This window comes from Tamandua tetradactyla, chromosome 13 (genome assembly GCF_023851605.1).
Source record: "Tamandua tetradactyla isolate mTamTet1 chromosome 13, mTamTet1.pri, whole genome shotgun sequence".
NCBI lineage: Eukaryota > Metazoa > Chordata > Mammalia > Pilosa > Myrmecophagidae > Tamandua > Tamandua tetradactyla.
In genome coordinates, this window is record NC_135339.1 from 9,788,306 (window position 1) to 9,802,525 (window position 14,220).

General features: G+C 56.9%; 1 protein-coding gene across 1 annotated transcript in view; it reads left to right on the plus strand.

The window, feature by feature from the left end:
- The first annotated feature begins 2,600 nt into the window (after positions 1–2,600).
- Positions 2,601–14,220, plus strand: part of GRID1 (glutamate ionotropic receptor delta type subunit 1) — a 729,341-nt gene continuing 717,721 nt past the window's right edge. The window contains exons 1-2 of the mRNA XM_077124708.1: positions 2,601–2,679; positions 4,867–5,022. Of these exons, the coding sequence (XP_076980823.1) occupies positions 2,601–2,679; positions 4,867–5,022 (235 nt within the window). The remainder of the gene's footprint in view (positions 2,680–4,866; positions 5,023–14,220) is intronic.

Below are 14,220 nucleotides of genomic sequence, written 5' to 3' on the forward strand. Positions count from 1 at the left end.
CCAGGTCCTAAACTAGAGTGTTCTCATCATCCATCTCATCACCCAAACTAGGAACAGATATAAGTCTTCCCCAAACTGTGAGTGTGTTGAAGGTGTCTCCTGAATAGTCTGGCAGGAGTTTCAGAGGCTTGGGCCACAGCAACCACTCTACTTCTTCCTAGGAAAGTCACCCATTAAGAACAACTTCTAATTACTTCTAATGTAGAAGAACAACTTCTACGTTACTAACACATACAGGGGTCCAAACTACAGCAGACCCTCAGAGTCTCCAGTCCAAGTTTGAACCCCAAGGGTGACCACACCTGCCATTCTTCTAAGCTCTCCATAGGAGCCAAATTGTGTTATAATAAAATCCAACCTTTATTTTCCTATTTCTTTCCAGGGAGTGAAATGGTGGAATTTTGCAGGAATGAGAACAGGAGGCATCTAGGGTTTGGAGAGGCTGGTGATGGTGGTGGTGGTGTTATGTGTGTGGGGGGTGGGGTGGATGCAGGGACAGGGCGTGTTCTAAAATTCTAAGTCTCCTAAGACAGGTCTCTGGAGGAAGGAGGGTGCTAATGTGGGCCTGCCCTTGAGGATTCCCCACATCTGTCCTCCCCAGGTTCTCAGCCACGGTAATGGGGTCTCCCACCTGCCCTCCAAGCCACTGACCCCTCTGCACAGGCCCCTTCACCACCTTTCCAAAGTAAAGTCTGCCAGTGGCTTCTTGGGACTGCTCATAGGGGCACATGCACACACACAGCAAGTTCTTTCTTTTCTTTCTACCTTGGCTCAATAGCCCTCACTGCCTGGTTGCCTTCCCTCCTCTTCCCTTGGTAATCTCCACTCGGCCTTTAAGAACTCAGCTTCGGTTACCTCCTCCAGGAAGCTATCCCTGGTTCTTCCTCCCAGGATAGGTCGGGGCCCGGGACGCGCCTGTGCTTACAGATCTCATTCATGGTCCTTCCTCCCCACGTATTTTAATGATCTGTTTAGGTGTCAGCCTCTCCCACTGCCTTGGGAGTTCCAGGCAAGGAACCTGGCGCGTGGCGGAGGTACGCGGGGACTTGAGCTCGCCGCCCAGGCTCTGGGGTCTGGCGGAGAACAGGGGGGCAGGGGGCGCCGCCGGGCTCGCGGAATCTCTGAGCAGTCCCGCGCTAGGCTCTGCCAAGCGGGCCCAGACCGAGCTTCCGCAGAATCGGCGGCCGGGAGCGCCCAGCTGTCTCCCGGCTCTTGGGTTTGCCACGTGGACCCCAGTCCATCTAGGGCTTGAGTGATGCTGGTGGTGGTGGTGAGCGCGTCCGGCTTGCCACGCTCTCCAAGGCTCCCGGCGCGTCCGGACCCCACGACGTCCTAACCCGGCGTCTGGAAGTGGCCGGCCAGGGACGGGCACCCGGGGCGGAGGGAGCCCCGCTGAGCTCTGGCCGCGAAGAGCGGGCTCTCGGCCCGGGCTCGCGCGTGAAGCCTCGGTGCAGGGTCAGAGTCTGAGCCCGCCGGCCGCTTGGAAGGCTCCTCACGTCCAGGCGCCGCGGTCACGGCTGCGCCGGCTTCCGGCCATGAATTGGGCTTCAGAGTCCGAGCCTCCTGCTCGACTCCCGGCTGAGCGCGCGGCCCGCAGGGCGGGGGATGGGCATCCGCCCGGGTCCGCGCGGCCAGCTAGGATTCGAGCCCGCGGCCCGGGCTCTGCTTCGCGAGGGGCGGATGCCCCCGCCCCCCGCCCCCAGCTCCCCTTTATCTCGGTGCCTGGTTCTGCGCCCCGCTCTGCTCTCTCTCCGAGTCCCCCAGGGTTGGGCACCGCGAGTCACCCTGGGTCCGGCTCCGCGAGGACTCTCTGGCTGGGCCGAGGGTTGGTTGGGTGGGGGGTGACCGGAGACGCTCGGCGGGCGCTGGCCCTCCGGGACCCCCCGAGGGCAGGCACCTGGTGACCATCCCTCCTCCATCCTCCAGCACCTTGGCGAACCGAAGCGCGGGACCCGGGGCTGCCATGTCTCGACGCGCCGCAGCCCTGGCCGGTGCTCACGGCCGTGCGGACCTCTGAGAGTCCCCCGGGCCGGGAGCTCGGAGCTCCCCGCGCCACCTCGGAGTCGCGAGCGGGCGGGCGCCGCGCGGCGAGGCTGAGGCTCCGCAGTCACGTGGTCGGGAGGCGGGCGGAGGGAAGGGAGGCGGGCAGGGAGGGGAGGGGGAGCGGAGCGAGGGGGAGGGGGAGGGGAGGGGGCGTCCTCCGCAGTTCGCTCTTCGCCGGGGCTCAGACACACAGCGAGCCCGGAGCCGCCGCGCCGGCCGGGCCGCCGCCGCCGCCTCTGCCGCCCCCGGAACCGCCCGAGCCTCGGGAAGTGCCGCCGCCGCCGCCGCGGGCCGCCCCCGCCGCGCCGGGCCTGGGCTCGGGCTGCCAGCGCCGCCGCAGCCGCCACCGGAGCGGGAGCGGGAGCCCGAACGCGCTGAGCTGGGCTGGGCTGGGGCGGGCGCAGGGCGCAGGGGCGGGCGCGCCGGGGGAAGGCGCTTGGCGGGCTCGGCTCTCCCGGGGAGCGGCCCGGGACTGCACCGGGACCTGCGCCTCCCCGCTCCGGGCTGCCCTCGGCCTCGCCCCGGGCCCGGGCGGATGAGCCGCGCGCCCGGGGGACATGGAAGCGCTGACGCTGTGGCTTCTCCCCTGGATATGCCAGTGCGTGTCGGTGCGGGCCGACTCCATCATCCACATCGGTGAGCGCGGCGGGCGGCCGGGTCGGGGTTGGGCGGGGGCCTGGCGGCGCCAGGGGGGTGCGCGGCGTCCAAACTTGGCGGCTCGCGAGGCCGAGGGGCCCGGCAGTCGGTGCTCCCCCGAAGGGCCGCGCCGCCCCGCGGAGGGCTGTGCACCCGCCTCGTCGCGCTCTTGCGGGCTCCCGCGGGTGCCTCGCGGCTCCCCGGGGCTCGGATCCCTGCGCGGGGCCCCGCGGCCTCAGCCGCCACGTAGGGCAGCGGCTCCACACCCGGACCGCGGCCGTTGGCGGGCTCGGGCAGACCTTGCGCACAGCTCTGAGCAGCCAGGGCGGGGGGCGGGTACGTCCCGGGGCTCGCCAAGTTGGCTGGGCCGGATCAAAGGGGCCGGACAGGCACCGTGTGTGTGCGGGTGGTGGGTGTTAGCGTGTGTTGTTGCAATGTGTGTGCTCGGTGCTGTGTTGGTGGCACTGCGAAAGGGTGTTGGGGTGTGTGGGGCCGTCTGAGCGTGTGTTGATGCGTGCATGACTGTCCGCCTGTTAGAGTGGACACACTGCTGTTCCCCTCGTGTGTGCCTGTGTGTCTTGTCTGTGTGTTTGTGTGTCTGATTGTGGCGATTGCAGCCCAATCCTGGACAATCCTTGAGTTTTCCATGGTCCAAGTCTTGGTGGTGGTGGTGGGTGGGGGAGCCGAGAGAAGAAGCGTGGGCAGCGGGGGTGGTGGTGGTGGTGGTGATGGGGATGGGGTTCGCTGAGCGGGAAGAGATGGATGGAGAGAGAACCGGGAGAGATGAGAGAGGAAAGGAAGAGGGGGCGCACAGAGAGGGAGTGGGTGGGAGTTGGAACGGGAGGAATCTCGGGAAGTTGGGTTGGGGGGCTGACAGTGGTCACTTAGGGGGAGCCCCTCCGCAGTCGCCTTTCCGGAAGTTGGGAAAGACCAGAGAGCATAGAGAAACTGGGGGGTTGGGAGGTGGGAGAAGACAGGGATGATGGGACAGGCGGGGCGGGAATGGGGTGCATGGTGAGAGGGACGGGGCCCGGGCTCGCTGAGCTCCAGCGTCCCCAGCAAGGGCCCGGGGCCAAACCTGTTTCCCGCCCCAGCGAGGACGCGGGTTTCGCGGTCAGCATTGCGGCTCTGGGTGCAGCATGGAACCGGGGCCTCCCTCCTCCCGCCCAGTCCCCCTGCTCCGGGGATCGTTAGGTCAGCCCAGGAACCGTGGTAGCCTTTGGGGCCTAGAGAGGGTGGGGGTTCCCGAACAGCACAGTCTGCAGGGCCGTGCTCCGGCGAGGCGAATCGGACCGATGTCGTCTGGAAGCGCCGGCGGGCGGTGGCGGTGCTAACCGCGCAGAGCGCCAGCCCCAAGGCGTCCGGGAGGAGCTGTCCGCGGTTCTGGAAGGTCCTTTCGAAAGCAGCGCATAATGGGTCTCGCTACCCTGCCGGGTCAGAACGCTGAGGGGTCTAGAAACTACCCTGCCCCCAGCATACATGCAGGAAGAGGAAGCGGCGGGGGCGGGGGCGGGGGTGGGGGAGGAGCGGAGAGCAGGAGGCCGAGTCCAGGGCACCGGGCCGAGCAGCGTCGCGCGGCTTCTGGGCCCTTTGCCCAGCGTGGGCCGATCAGTAGCGCGGTTGGGGCTGAGCTGTTGGCTATCCAAAGCCCCTGGGTAAAGAAGCTCCCTCGGTCCAGGAAAGCCAGCTGGAAACCTGCCTTGTTTCACTCAGCTCAGCGCGGGACACGCATGGCAGGAGTCATAATTCCACCTTGCAAAAGGGGTGGGGGACACTGTCCTCCCCGGGAACTTTTTGACTCATGGGATGGGGCCCAGGGGGGCTGCGTCGGGACATTTGGGTGCCTCCTCAGACCAACCCAGCTTGGTTCTGTGCACCGTGTGGGGAATGGCTGTGACATGTGGTGCTTTGGTTGTGAGACAGGTATGTGTGACCTGGTGGCAGCTTGTGTGAAGTGCATGTGTAATTCGTATCAGTTGTGTGCACGTGTGTGCATTGTTTGTGGGACACTTATTCCTGCGGGGATTGACCAGAAAGAACCCTGGACTATCCTTCCAAGTTGACCCCCAGCCCCGCCCTCCCTCCCACCCGCAACCAGCGGTCCAATCAGCCCCTTGACCCGAGAGTGGAGGGAGTAGGGGGAAGTCTCCTCTCCAGGCCTGGTCTTGATCCCTGTTCTCCCCCCAGGTGCCATCTTCGAGGAGAACGCCGCCAAGGACGACAGGGTGTTCCAGCTGGCTGTATCCGACCTGAGCCTCAACGATGACATCCTGCAGAGCGAGAAGATCACCTACTCCATCAAGGTCATCGAGGCTAACAACCCGTTCCAGGCCGTGCAGGAAGGTGAGTAGCGGCCGGCCACCTAGGACCGACTGGGTCGCGGCTTGCGCGGTGGCACAGCAGCGGGGATCGGAAGGGGCGCCGCGGGACTGCGAGATGAGACCGGGCTGAGACCCCTGTGCGCCTGGGCGGTCTCAGCGTTCCCCGCGGAAAAGCGGCGCGCGCCCTCCTTGTACACCCTCTCTCCGCCCCCGCCCGCCTCCACCCACCATTTCCCCAAAGGAGAGGCGCCCCGAAGTCTTGCGCATCCGGACCAGAGCAGAATGCTGGTGAGCGCGGCAAGCTGGGATCCTAGCCTGGTGTGTCGCGGGGGTTGCGCTGCCTCCCTCGGGCTTTGTGGGCGCGTGTGTGCGCTCAGCGCCCGCGGCACAGCGGGGAGCAGGTCTGCGCGCGCGGGCGTGGGTGGCTCCGGGGCCGTCTTTGTTTCTCGGGTGTTTGTGGGTGGGCGTGCGCACATACCGGGTACCTGTGTCGGGAGTAGCTCCTCTGTCCTCGGTGGACTCATGTCTTTCTCGCCGCCACCCAAGAAGCGTCTGGTGGCCTGAGCCCTCCCTGCCCTGCCTCTCCGGAGCACAGTCCGGTTGGCGCTGTGATTCTCGCCCAGCACCCTCAGAGCCCGGGCCCGCGCTTCTCCTGCAGATTTGGGAGAACCAGCTTCTCGCTCGCTCGCTTGCCTCGGGAGGAAGCGCCACCGCCTGGGCCGGAGGTGGGCGCTGTTTGCCCAGGAAAGGAACGGAGTTGGGCCAGGCCCAGCTGCGGGGGAATCTTCACCCGTGCTTGGGCTGCGGTTGTCCTCGGCCATTGACTCGGGTGGGTCCCGCTTGCTGGGGCAATAGGTGCGCAGCGGGCACGTTGGCCACAGTGGCCCCTCTCTGCTTTTCCCTCCTTGGCTCACGGCTCTGTAATCCAGTTTCCTTCCCCATGCCACCAGCTTCCTAGTCCAGGCCTAAGGCTCTCTCCCACCCTAATACCTGTAGGCTAGTTCCTTTTCCTTCCCTCTGCCTTCTCCCCAGAACCATCAGTTCAACTTTGAGGTCCTCCATCCCCAGATATTGAAGATGGGGGGTGGATTGCGGGGTGCAGGTGGAGACACTGGGTGCAGGGTTTCCTGGCAAGAGGAACCCACTGGGCAGTGGGTGTAGCAGAGGTGGTGGGCTGGCTGAGGGCCCTGCTGTCTTCTCCTCCCACCTGCAGGAAGACAGGCTGAACCCTCCTGCTGGTGGGTGTTCTGTGTTGGGCCCTGGGCACCTGCAAGATTAGGGTCACTCTGTGATTCACTCTGGTCTGGATTCAGAAGGTCTTTGTGCTGGAGGGAGGTCTTTTTGGAGTCTTGGTGTTCTCGGAGGCAGCAGAGTGGGGAGAGTGGCCGGCTCTGCGGGAAGGAGTGCCCAACTCTGGGGTCTGAAAGTCTGAGGATATCTCTGAGTGGTCGCACAAACCTAGAGTCTCACGTGTGTTTTTTTCTGGGGTGGAGAGGGAGGGCTGGCTTTGCCTGTGGGGGGAACTGCTGTTTCTAGCCTTGGCACCTGCCCTTTGTCTGACATCTCTTGAGGTGTTGGGAGGAGGTCTCCCTGCCCCTCTTTGGTGTCTGGCCACCAAACGTAGTCCCACCAAGATTCCCTGTCCCCAGATGCCTCTGCCCCTGGACTTATTTTTGTTGTGCCCTCATCATAACAACTTGTTGGTGTTTGGGGTGGGCCCTTTAGCAGGGCCCTTTAGCAGGAGTGACCCTGATTGGGGTAGGGATTTGGGGGGCTCAGGCACGTTCATTCAGTGATATGCCTCACTTTTCATGGTGCCTCCTGCTCTCTTGACACTGTCTACACATAATCCATCTCTGGGGAGCTCCATTCTCTGTGCTCAGGAGCTGAGGACTCAGTCTGGGAGCACATGTTTCTTGCACCCAGAAGCTCACGGTGTGGTGGGGACCCCACTTGTGTCCCCAGCTTCATTTCCTCCACCTTCTCTGTTGACATAACCATACTTCTGTAGGCTCACCCTCTGAAGTGTTGAATGTTCCAGGTCCATTCATTTGGTCTCATCAGCAGCTCCCTGGGGGCTGAAGATGCTGCTTGGTTGGGATTACAACTTCAGGCAGGTACCATGCAGGTGGATGAACTGGGCATCAGGGCCCCTTGGGGTCCAGTGGGTAGGGTCTGGAGAGAACATCTTTTTGATAGGAGCAGCTGTCAACAGAATCTGCCAGTTCTGTCGTTTGGGAATGGAGTTCTAGTGTTGCAGATCTGCTGTTTTTTTTTTTTTTTTTTAAAAGAGGAGCCCTCAATCTGGATTTTAATGTGAAATCTCCTGATTTTCAGCTAATCGAACAATTTAAACAACACAGAGCGAGCCGAACAAAATAACTCTGGGCCACTCAGCCTTTAAGCCCCAGTGCAACTTTGCTCTCAAGACATGGGGTTCCCCCCAGGGGCCTCTTCGGGTCTAGACTTTGCTTTCCTGGATCTCAGTTTCTCTATTTGTATAACTGGAAGAATGAATCAAGCTCCAAGATTGGCCAGCAGAGACACTTTCAGAAGGGTGTGAGAGTGTGTGAATGTGTGTGTGTGTGTGGAACTAAGGAGTTACATTCTGATGGTTGACACTGTCCAAGAGGGACCCGGGCTAGGTGCTGTCCCTAGGCTGCATGCTGCCCAGCGTGTGTGCTGGGTACAAGTTGGCATGGGTTTCAACTATGAGCTGTAAAGGAGAAATCCACATTGTTATCCCATGATCTTGCATAACCCTTGGATGCCTGTAAGGGGTGGGACGAGACAGCCCTACTGGGACCTCCAGGAGTGGCATAGTAGAGCTTAGAAGGCTTCCTTGCCCGGGGTCTCGCTGGGCAGGTGCTCAGCTTCCTGGGTTGTGGTCTCTGGGGATGCTTCTCTAGCCCATGGTTTGACTTGATGGACACCACACCTTTCTCCTGGTCCTGGACGTTCACTGCAGCAGGACATGGGACGGAAGACATAGTTGGAAGGGAAAGGAAAGCATGTCTAGTGGGATGAAGTGTGAATGCAGCCTGGGGTTCAGCCTCCATTGCAGGCTGGACAAGCCCCCGGGACTCCCAATGGACCTGCCCTGTTTTTGGTTTGAGTGGCAGCTCCTCGCAGGGACATTGGTCAAGTCCAGAGAGTGTTGGGTCACATCCTGCTGACTCCGTCATTGTGTGCCCTGGAGAATGTCCCACTCCTGCTCTCGGCTTTCGTTCTCACGTCTGTTAGAGAGTGGTCATCACAGTCCCTGCCATGTGCGATTATTGTGAGGAACAAAGGAGATGAGATATGCATAAATTGTGAGCACAAGACTTGCGGTAGTTGCTCAGTAAACACTGATTCCCTCCCTGCTCCCTGACCAAACTGTGAACCCACCTGAGTGTCTCTTGGGCTGTTTGTATTTTCCATTGCAGCATTTCTTTAATGAATTCCTTGAGAGCCGACCCTAACTGACCTTTTCATTTACGGTGTTTTATTGCAAATTTTTCCAGATTATACAAGACGTGTTGTTACAATGAGCCTGTGCTAATTTAAAAATGCAAAAAGAGAAAAAAAAAAGGGCGATGCATGCTCATTATAGGAAACATGGGAGTGCAGGAAAGCACCCAGAGGCTGAACGGAGTTACTCTGAATTCTACCACTGTGATTTCTTTCTAGTCTTTTTCTCCCCCCACTGGATTTTATAAATGCTGAGTTCCCATTCTGCTCTGTTGGGTATTTTGCTGTCTGCTCATTTAACTTATCATTGCCTCTTTCTGAAATCACTATGAGCCATTGGTAAACATATTTTACAATGTTTAATGGCTGCATTTATTTTTCAATGTTTAAAACCACTTATTTATTTATTTTTTTAAATTGGATCACTTAATGCTGAGATATGCAGGATTATTACTCTGAGATGTTGGTTCTAAGATTTATACCTACAATTTTCTCAGGTTGATTTTTACACGCTCCTTAGGAACACTACTCTTTTAAGACAGTTGGTCAATTTATGTAAAAGAAGTGATCATATTTAATCAAATGCATTTGATGAAGATTTAAAGTTAAACAGTAATACAGACATAGTGCTTAAACTTTTAAACTGTTGTGTTTTAGACTTAGTTGGTAATGCCTATATTAACTTTAAGTATGAAAATTTGTCTTTCCGATACCAGAACAGGTGCTAAGTTATTAAATACAAAAATTTTAGGTTGTTTTAAAGGGGCTTTTCACTTGTATAAATGCATAAAAGAACTGGCTGAATGAGAGTCATCTTTCACGGTATTATCTTACTGTGGGTAAAAGATGTGAGCTATTGGTTATGGCATAGGTATCTGTTACAGTGTGGAAAGATAACAGTTTAAAGGAAAGGCAGGAAAAATAGGAATGCATGTGAAGCAGTATTCCTTTTTGTTTCAATAAGCACAGAATTGTTTTAAAAAAAATCACACAAATTTCGCTTGGTTTTCCCTAAACGCAACACTGAAATGAAATGAAAGGGCTGCTGACGTCCTGCTGAGCATCTGTCTGTTTCTACCAATCAGATCCTGGGGCTTCGCACTGACCTTCACTCACCAAGCCAGTCACCCGTGGCTCTGCTAGGCGGCCTCCGGCCCTGAACTCTGAGACCTCTGGTCTCTTCTTCGGTTTCCCCTCAGGACAGTGGGTCCACTTGAACCTGTCCTCCCTCATGATGTCCGCCAAGGAGGCATCGTCAGGGTCTCTCCAAGTGTGACGTTAGTGTCACAGTATAAGCCACTTTTCTATTGCTGCTGCAACAAATGACCACAAATCCAGTTGGTTAAGCAACCCAAATTATTTTCTTGCAATTCTGTAAGTCAGATGTTTGACATGGGTCTCACTGAGCGAAAACCAAGGTGCATTTCCTTCGGGGTGATGGAGGAGAGAGCCTATTTCCTTCGCTTTTCCAGCTTCTAGAGGAGCCGCTGCATTCCTTGTTCCCTGAACCCCTTCCTCCATATTCAGAGCCAGCAATGCTGGGCTGTGTCCTTCTCAGGGCGCATCACTCTGATCTCGCTTCTGTCTTCATGTCTCCTTCTCTCAACTTTCTTGCTCCCTCTTCAATGCTTAAGGACCCTTGTGATCACATCAGGCCCACTTGGACAATCCAGGATAATTTCCCTATTTTAAGGCCAGCTGATTAGCAACCTCAGTTGCCCTTTGTGATGTAACCTAACATAGTCACAGGTTCCGTGGGGGTAGAACGTGCCATCTTTCTCCCTCATTCTGCCTGCCCTGTTGACACGTCCATCTGTATCTGTCATAGCAAACATGTACTATACTCCTTTCTCTTCCCTTCCACCTTGCAGACTTTTCTGCATGGCTCACTGCATGCATGCTTTCCAGGTGGTATCCTTTTATTGAGCTGGACCTGTTAGACCCCCTTGGGAGGCTGGGCCATGTTTCCATTTCTCACCTGCTCACTCTGGGAGATGGTTGCCTAGTCCAGCACAGCATGCTGAGCAGTTGCTGGGTGAAAAGGAAGGGACTGTCGTATCATCAGTCCGAGTGGACCCCAAGGGGCCCAATTCCTGATCTGGGACAGCTGTAGGAGCGAGTCCTGCACCCTGTGTGTCATTTAAGGCAGGTGAGGTGTTTGGTCCCAGCCTCTCCAGGTGTGCCAAGGGCACCTGGAAGGATGTTGGCTTTGATGGGCCTGGCTCACCTGGGGCCTGTTGACTGTCACCACCCAATGTTGCTATCTTGCTGCAGCATTGCCTGCTCTGAGTGCACAGGAGGAAGTAAATGCAGCTGGCCTGGCCCAGGCCACAAAGCCCTGGCTGTAGAGCAGACGTAACTTGCTCTATTTGGTGAGAAGGAATCAGACAGGTCTGTGTTCAAATCTCAACTCTGTGATGAATTAGCTGTGCAGCCTTAGAAAGGCCCTTTTCCCTCTCTGAACCTCAGTCTCCACATCTGTGAAATGGGGCTAGCTCAAGTAGTGACAGTGGATCTGGGGGACAAGGTATGCCTGGCAAGAAGGAGGCTGTTGGCAAGCAGCCGTCCACTAGGGTGCCCGTCAGAGACCTGCTGCCTGCCTTGGGGCACATGTGTGGATTTAAGGGAGTGGGTGCTGGCATGCGGTATCCATTAGTTCTTCCTTGTGCCCCAGCCACCTTTTTTTCTATCCTTCTGGGTCCTTGACCATGTTACGCAACACCCCTTGTTCTCTGGACCCTGTCAAGGTGCAGCCACCTGGATTAGGACAGAGACATGGGCTGTGCAGGCTGGACCGCACCCCTGCAGCTTGTCCATGTTCCTGCCCCTCAGATCCCATTCTCCCAGCAACCTCTGCACCCCTAGTACAGCCTGAGCCTCTGCAAACTTGGCCCCACCTGACTCGGACAGCTGTCTCCTGGGTCTCCCCTGATGGCATTCCTCCTTGCTTAGCACAAAAGCCCAGGACGGGGGCTGAGGGCTTCCTTCTATCTTCTAAGCACTCAGAGGCCTGGTGGGAGAAGGAAAGGCCACCCTCTGAGCTCTGGCCCCCAGGCTCTGAGATCTGAACTGAGCCCCGGGTGGGTCTCCCCAGTGCTCCTCTCAGCTTGTCTCGGGGCCCAGCCATGCAGGGTAGCAGACAGCACAGAGGTTGGGTGTCGACAGCAAGGTGAACCCCACCAAGCCAAGCCTGGGCTGAGGGAGGGTTGGGAAGGGAAGGGCTGAGGGAAAACCCTGGCCTGGGATGGCTCCCGGCTGGTCATGGCACTGCTGAGGGGCCCGGGCAAGCTCACCCCTCTCTGGGTCTCTGTGTTCTCATCTTTCAGTGAGGCATTTGCATCAGATGCGCTGAAGTCCTGCTACCTCTGAGGATCGGTGACTCTCACTTCTGACTTTTTTGTGCTGAGCCAGGACTGTCTCCACCCCGTAGCCCTTTGAGTGTTTGACGATTGTCCTGGAACCCTGGTGATTTCTCACCTGCCCCCTTTTTAAGTGCCACAGAGGCCCTGATGTGCCTTGAAAAGGACTGGCTGACCTCTGCTTTCTTGCCTCTAAGTGGGCGAATGGCACCTTTCTTCACGGGTTGTCTTGAGGACCAAATGAAGTAATGTCTGTAGAGAACTTAGCCTGCACCGAGGAAGTGTTCAATGGAAGGCACACAAGAGCTATCTCGGTGGGGTCCTGTGACCAGTGCAGACAAGGGGGGTAGTCATGGCTTGTCTGGGTGCCCTGCCGACGTTCCTGAAGCCCGGGTGGACTTTGTCTTCTAGCATCACCTTGTCCTGTGGTTCTGGGTGAAACTGCCTGTCCTCTCAAGCTCCGGGACTTTTTCCCAAGAAAAGGGAAATTTTGGGGAAATTTTGTACACTTGTGATTGATTATCTGACTCCAAGTGCAGAGTTCAGTTTGCTCAGAGCTTTGTGAGTCTCACTTCTGCCTTCTAGAGGGCTGTCTCTCCTTCCTGGCCACGAGCCAGCTTGTACACTGGCTCGTGCTGCTTGGAAATGCACAGCGGGCCTGCTGAGCAACAAGTATCAATGAATATGCATACAAGCTGGTACCTGTCAGTAAGCTCACCCGCTGATACCCAGTACCTGTCAGTACGGTCATCCACTGATCCCTGTCACCCATCATGCACCGTCATCTCAGCACAACCAGGTAGCATGGGGAACCACATGATGAGGAGAACGAAGCAGATTTCTCAGGAAACTTGAAAGGCTGATAGCCAAGTCAGTGCTCTCCTTGCTCCCTGCCCCACCTCCACCATGTAGGCAACCCTCATTACCTGACCTCCACCAACTTTTCTTCACCTCCACCCCCACCTCTTGCAGCCATGGCTCCGGCCTGCACCCTGCAGTGGCTTCCTCACTGCTCCTGGCTCTGCTCTTTCTCTCCAGGCTGCTGTCTATGCAGCAGCCAGAATTATGAAAAGTTGTCTAATCACCTCCCGTTCCTACTGAAACCCCCTCAAATACTCCCTATTCAGATCCCAGACTCCATGTGCCCTGACACGGGCTGACCTCACCTGCTTTATTGCTGCTTCAGCCACACTGGCCTTCTTTCTGCTTCTCCAGCAGGCCAGGCACACTCCTACCCCAGGGCCTTTGCACTTGCTTTCCACCCAGAAGGCTCTTTGCGTGGCACCTGCTGGTATGCTCACTTATTGGTGCCCAGTATCTGTCAATGTGCTCACCCATTGATACCCAGTACCTGTCAGTTTGCTTACCCACTGTTACCCAATACCTGTTGGTACATTCAGAGAAGGCTTCTTCTCAGTCTTCAGATGTGCCCTCGATCTTGCCACCTCAGAAGGCCCCCTGGCTCCAAGCAGGACCTATGGTTTATTCTGTCAAAGTGTCCTTGTCCTTTGCATTCGCCCTCACCTGTAATCTTGTTATTCATGTGTTTGTGGGGTGAGTCAGGTCTGTGAGGGCATGAGTGTGTCTGTCTTGTCCAAACATGGGTGGGGCCAGTCCTGGGCACTCAGTAAAAGTCCCCGGATGGACACAGGACCTCTGCTCACTGTGACCTGGCCTGTGGCTGTGTATGGTTCTGTCGTTAGGGTTGGGACCACTCTGGGTCCCTGGAATGTGGTTTATGGGGCCTGGAGACCTACGGTGTGTTTTAATTTCCTGGGGCTGCTATAACAAAGCCCACAGACTAGGTGATGTGAAATAATACTAGTCTGTTGTTTTCCAGTTCTGGAGGCCAGAGGTCTAAAATCAAAGTGTCCGTAGGGGTCTGGTGATGGCTGGAAAACCATGGTATCCTTGGCTTATGGCATAACTCAATCTCTGCCTCCACAGCATGGCCACCTTCTCTCTATCTCTCTTTGTCAAAATTTCTTCTTCTTCTAAAGACCCAGCCATATTAGAGTAAGGGTCCACCCTACTCCTTTATGACTTCATGCCAACTTGCCTGATTCCACCTGTAACAACCCCAATTTCCAAGAAGGTCACATTCGGAGGTACTGGGATTCAGACTTCAATATAACATTATGAGGGACCCAGTTTAACCACGACACAGCACTCTCAACTCATGACAAGCTCCCCTACCACCCGAGTACCCCTTTGTGCTGACTCTTCCTTCCTGGTCAAGCGTTCGGGTTTGAGGATCCTTTTTCTGGCAAGAAAAGATGGAACCCGATGGTATTGCTTCTCCCTGGCCATGACTGCCTGTGTTGGGGCGCTTGCAAATCCTAATGCAGAAGGAATAGCCATCCTGGAAGGGTCTCAGATGCTAACTGGACAGAGTGGAAAATAATTTC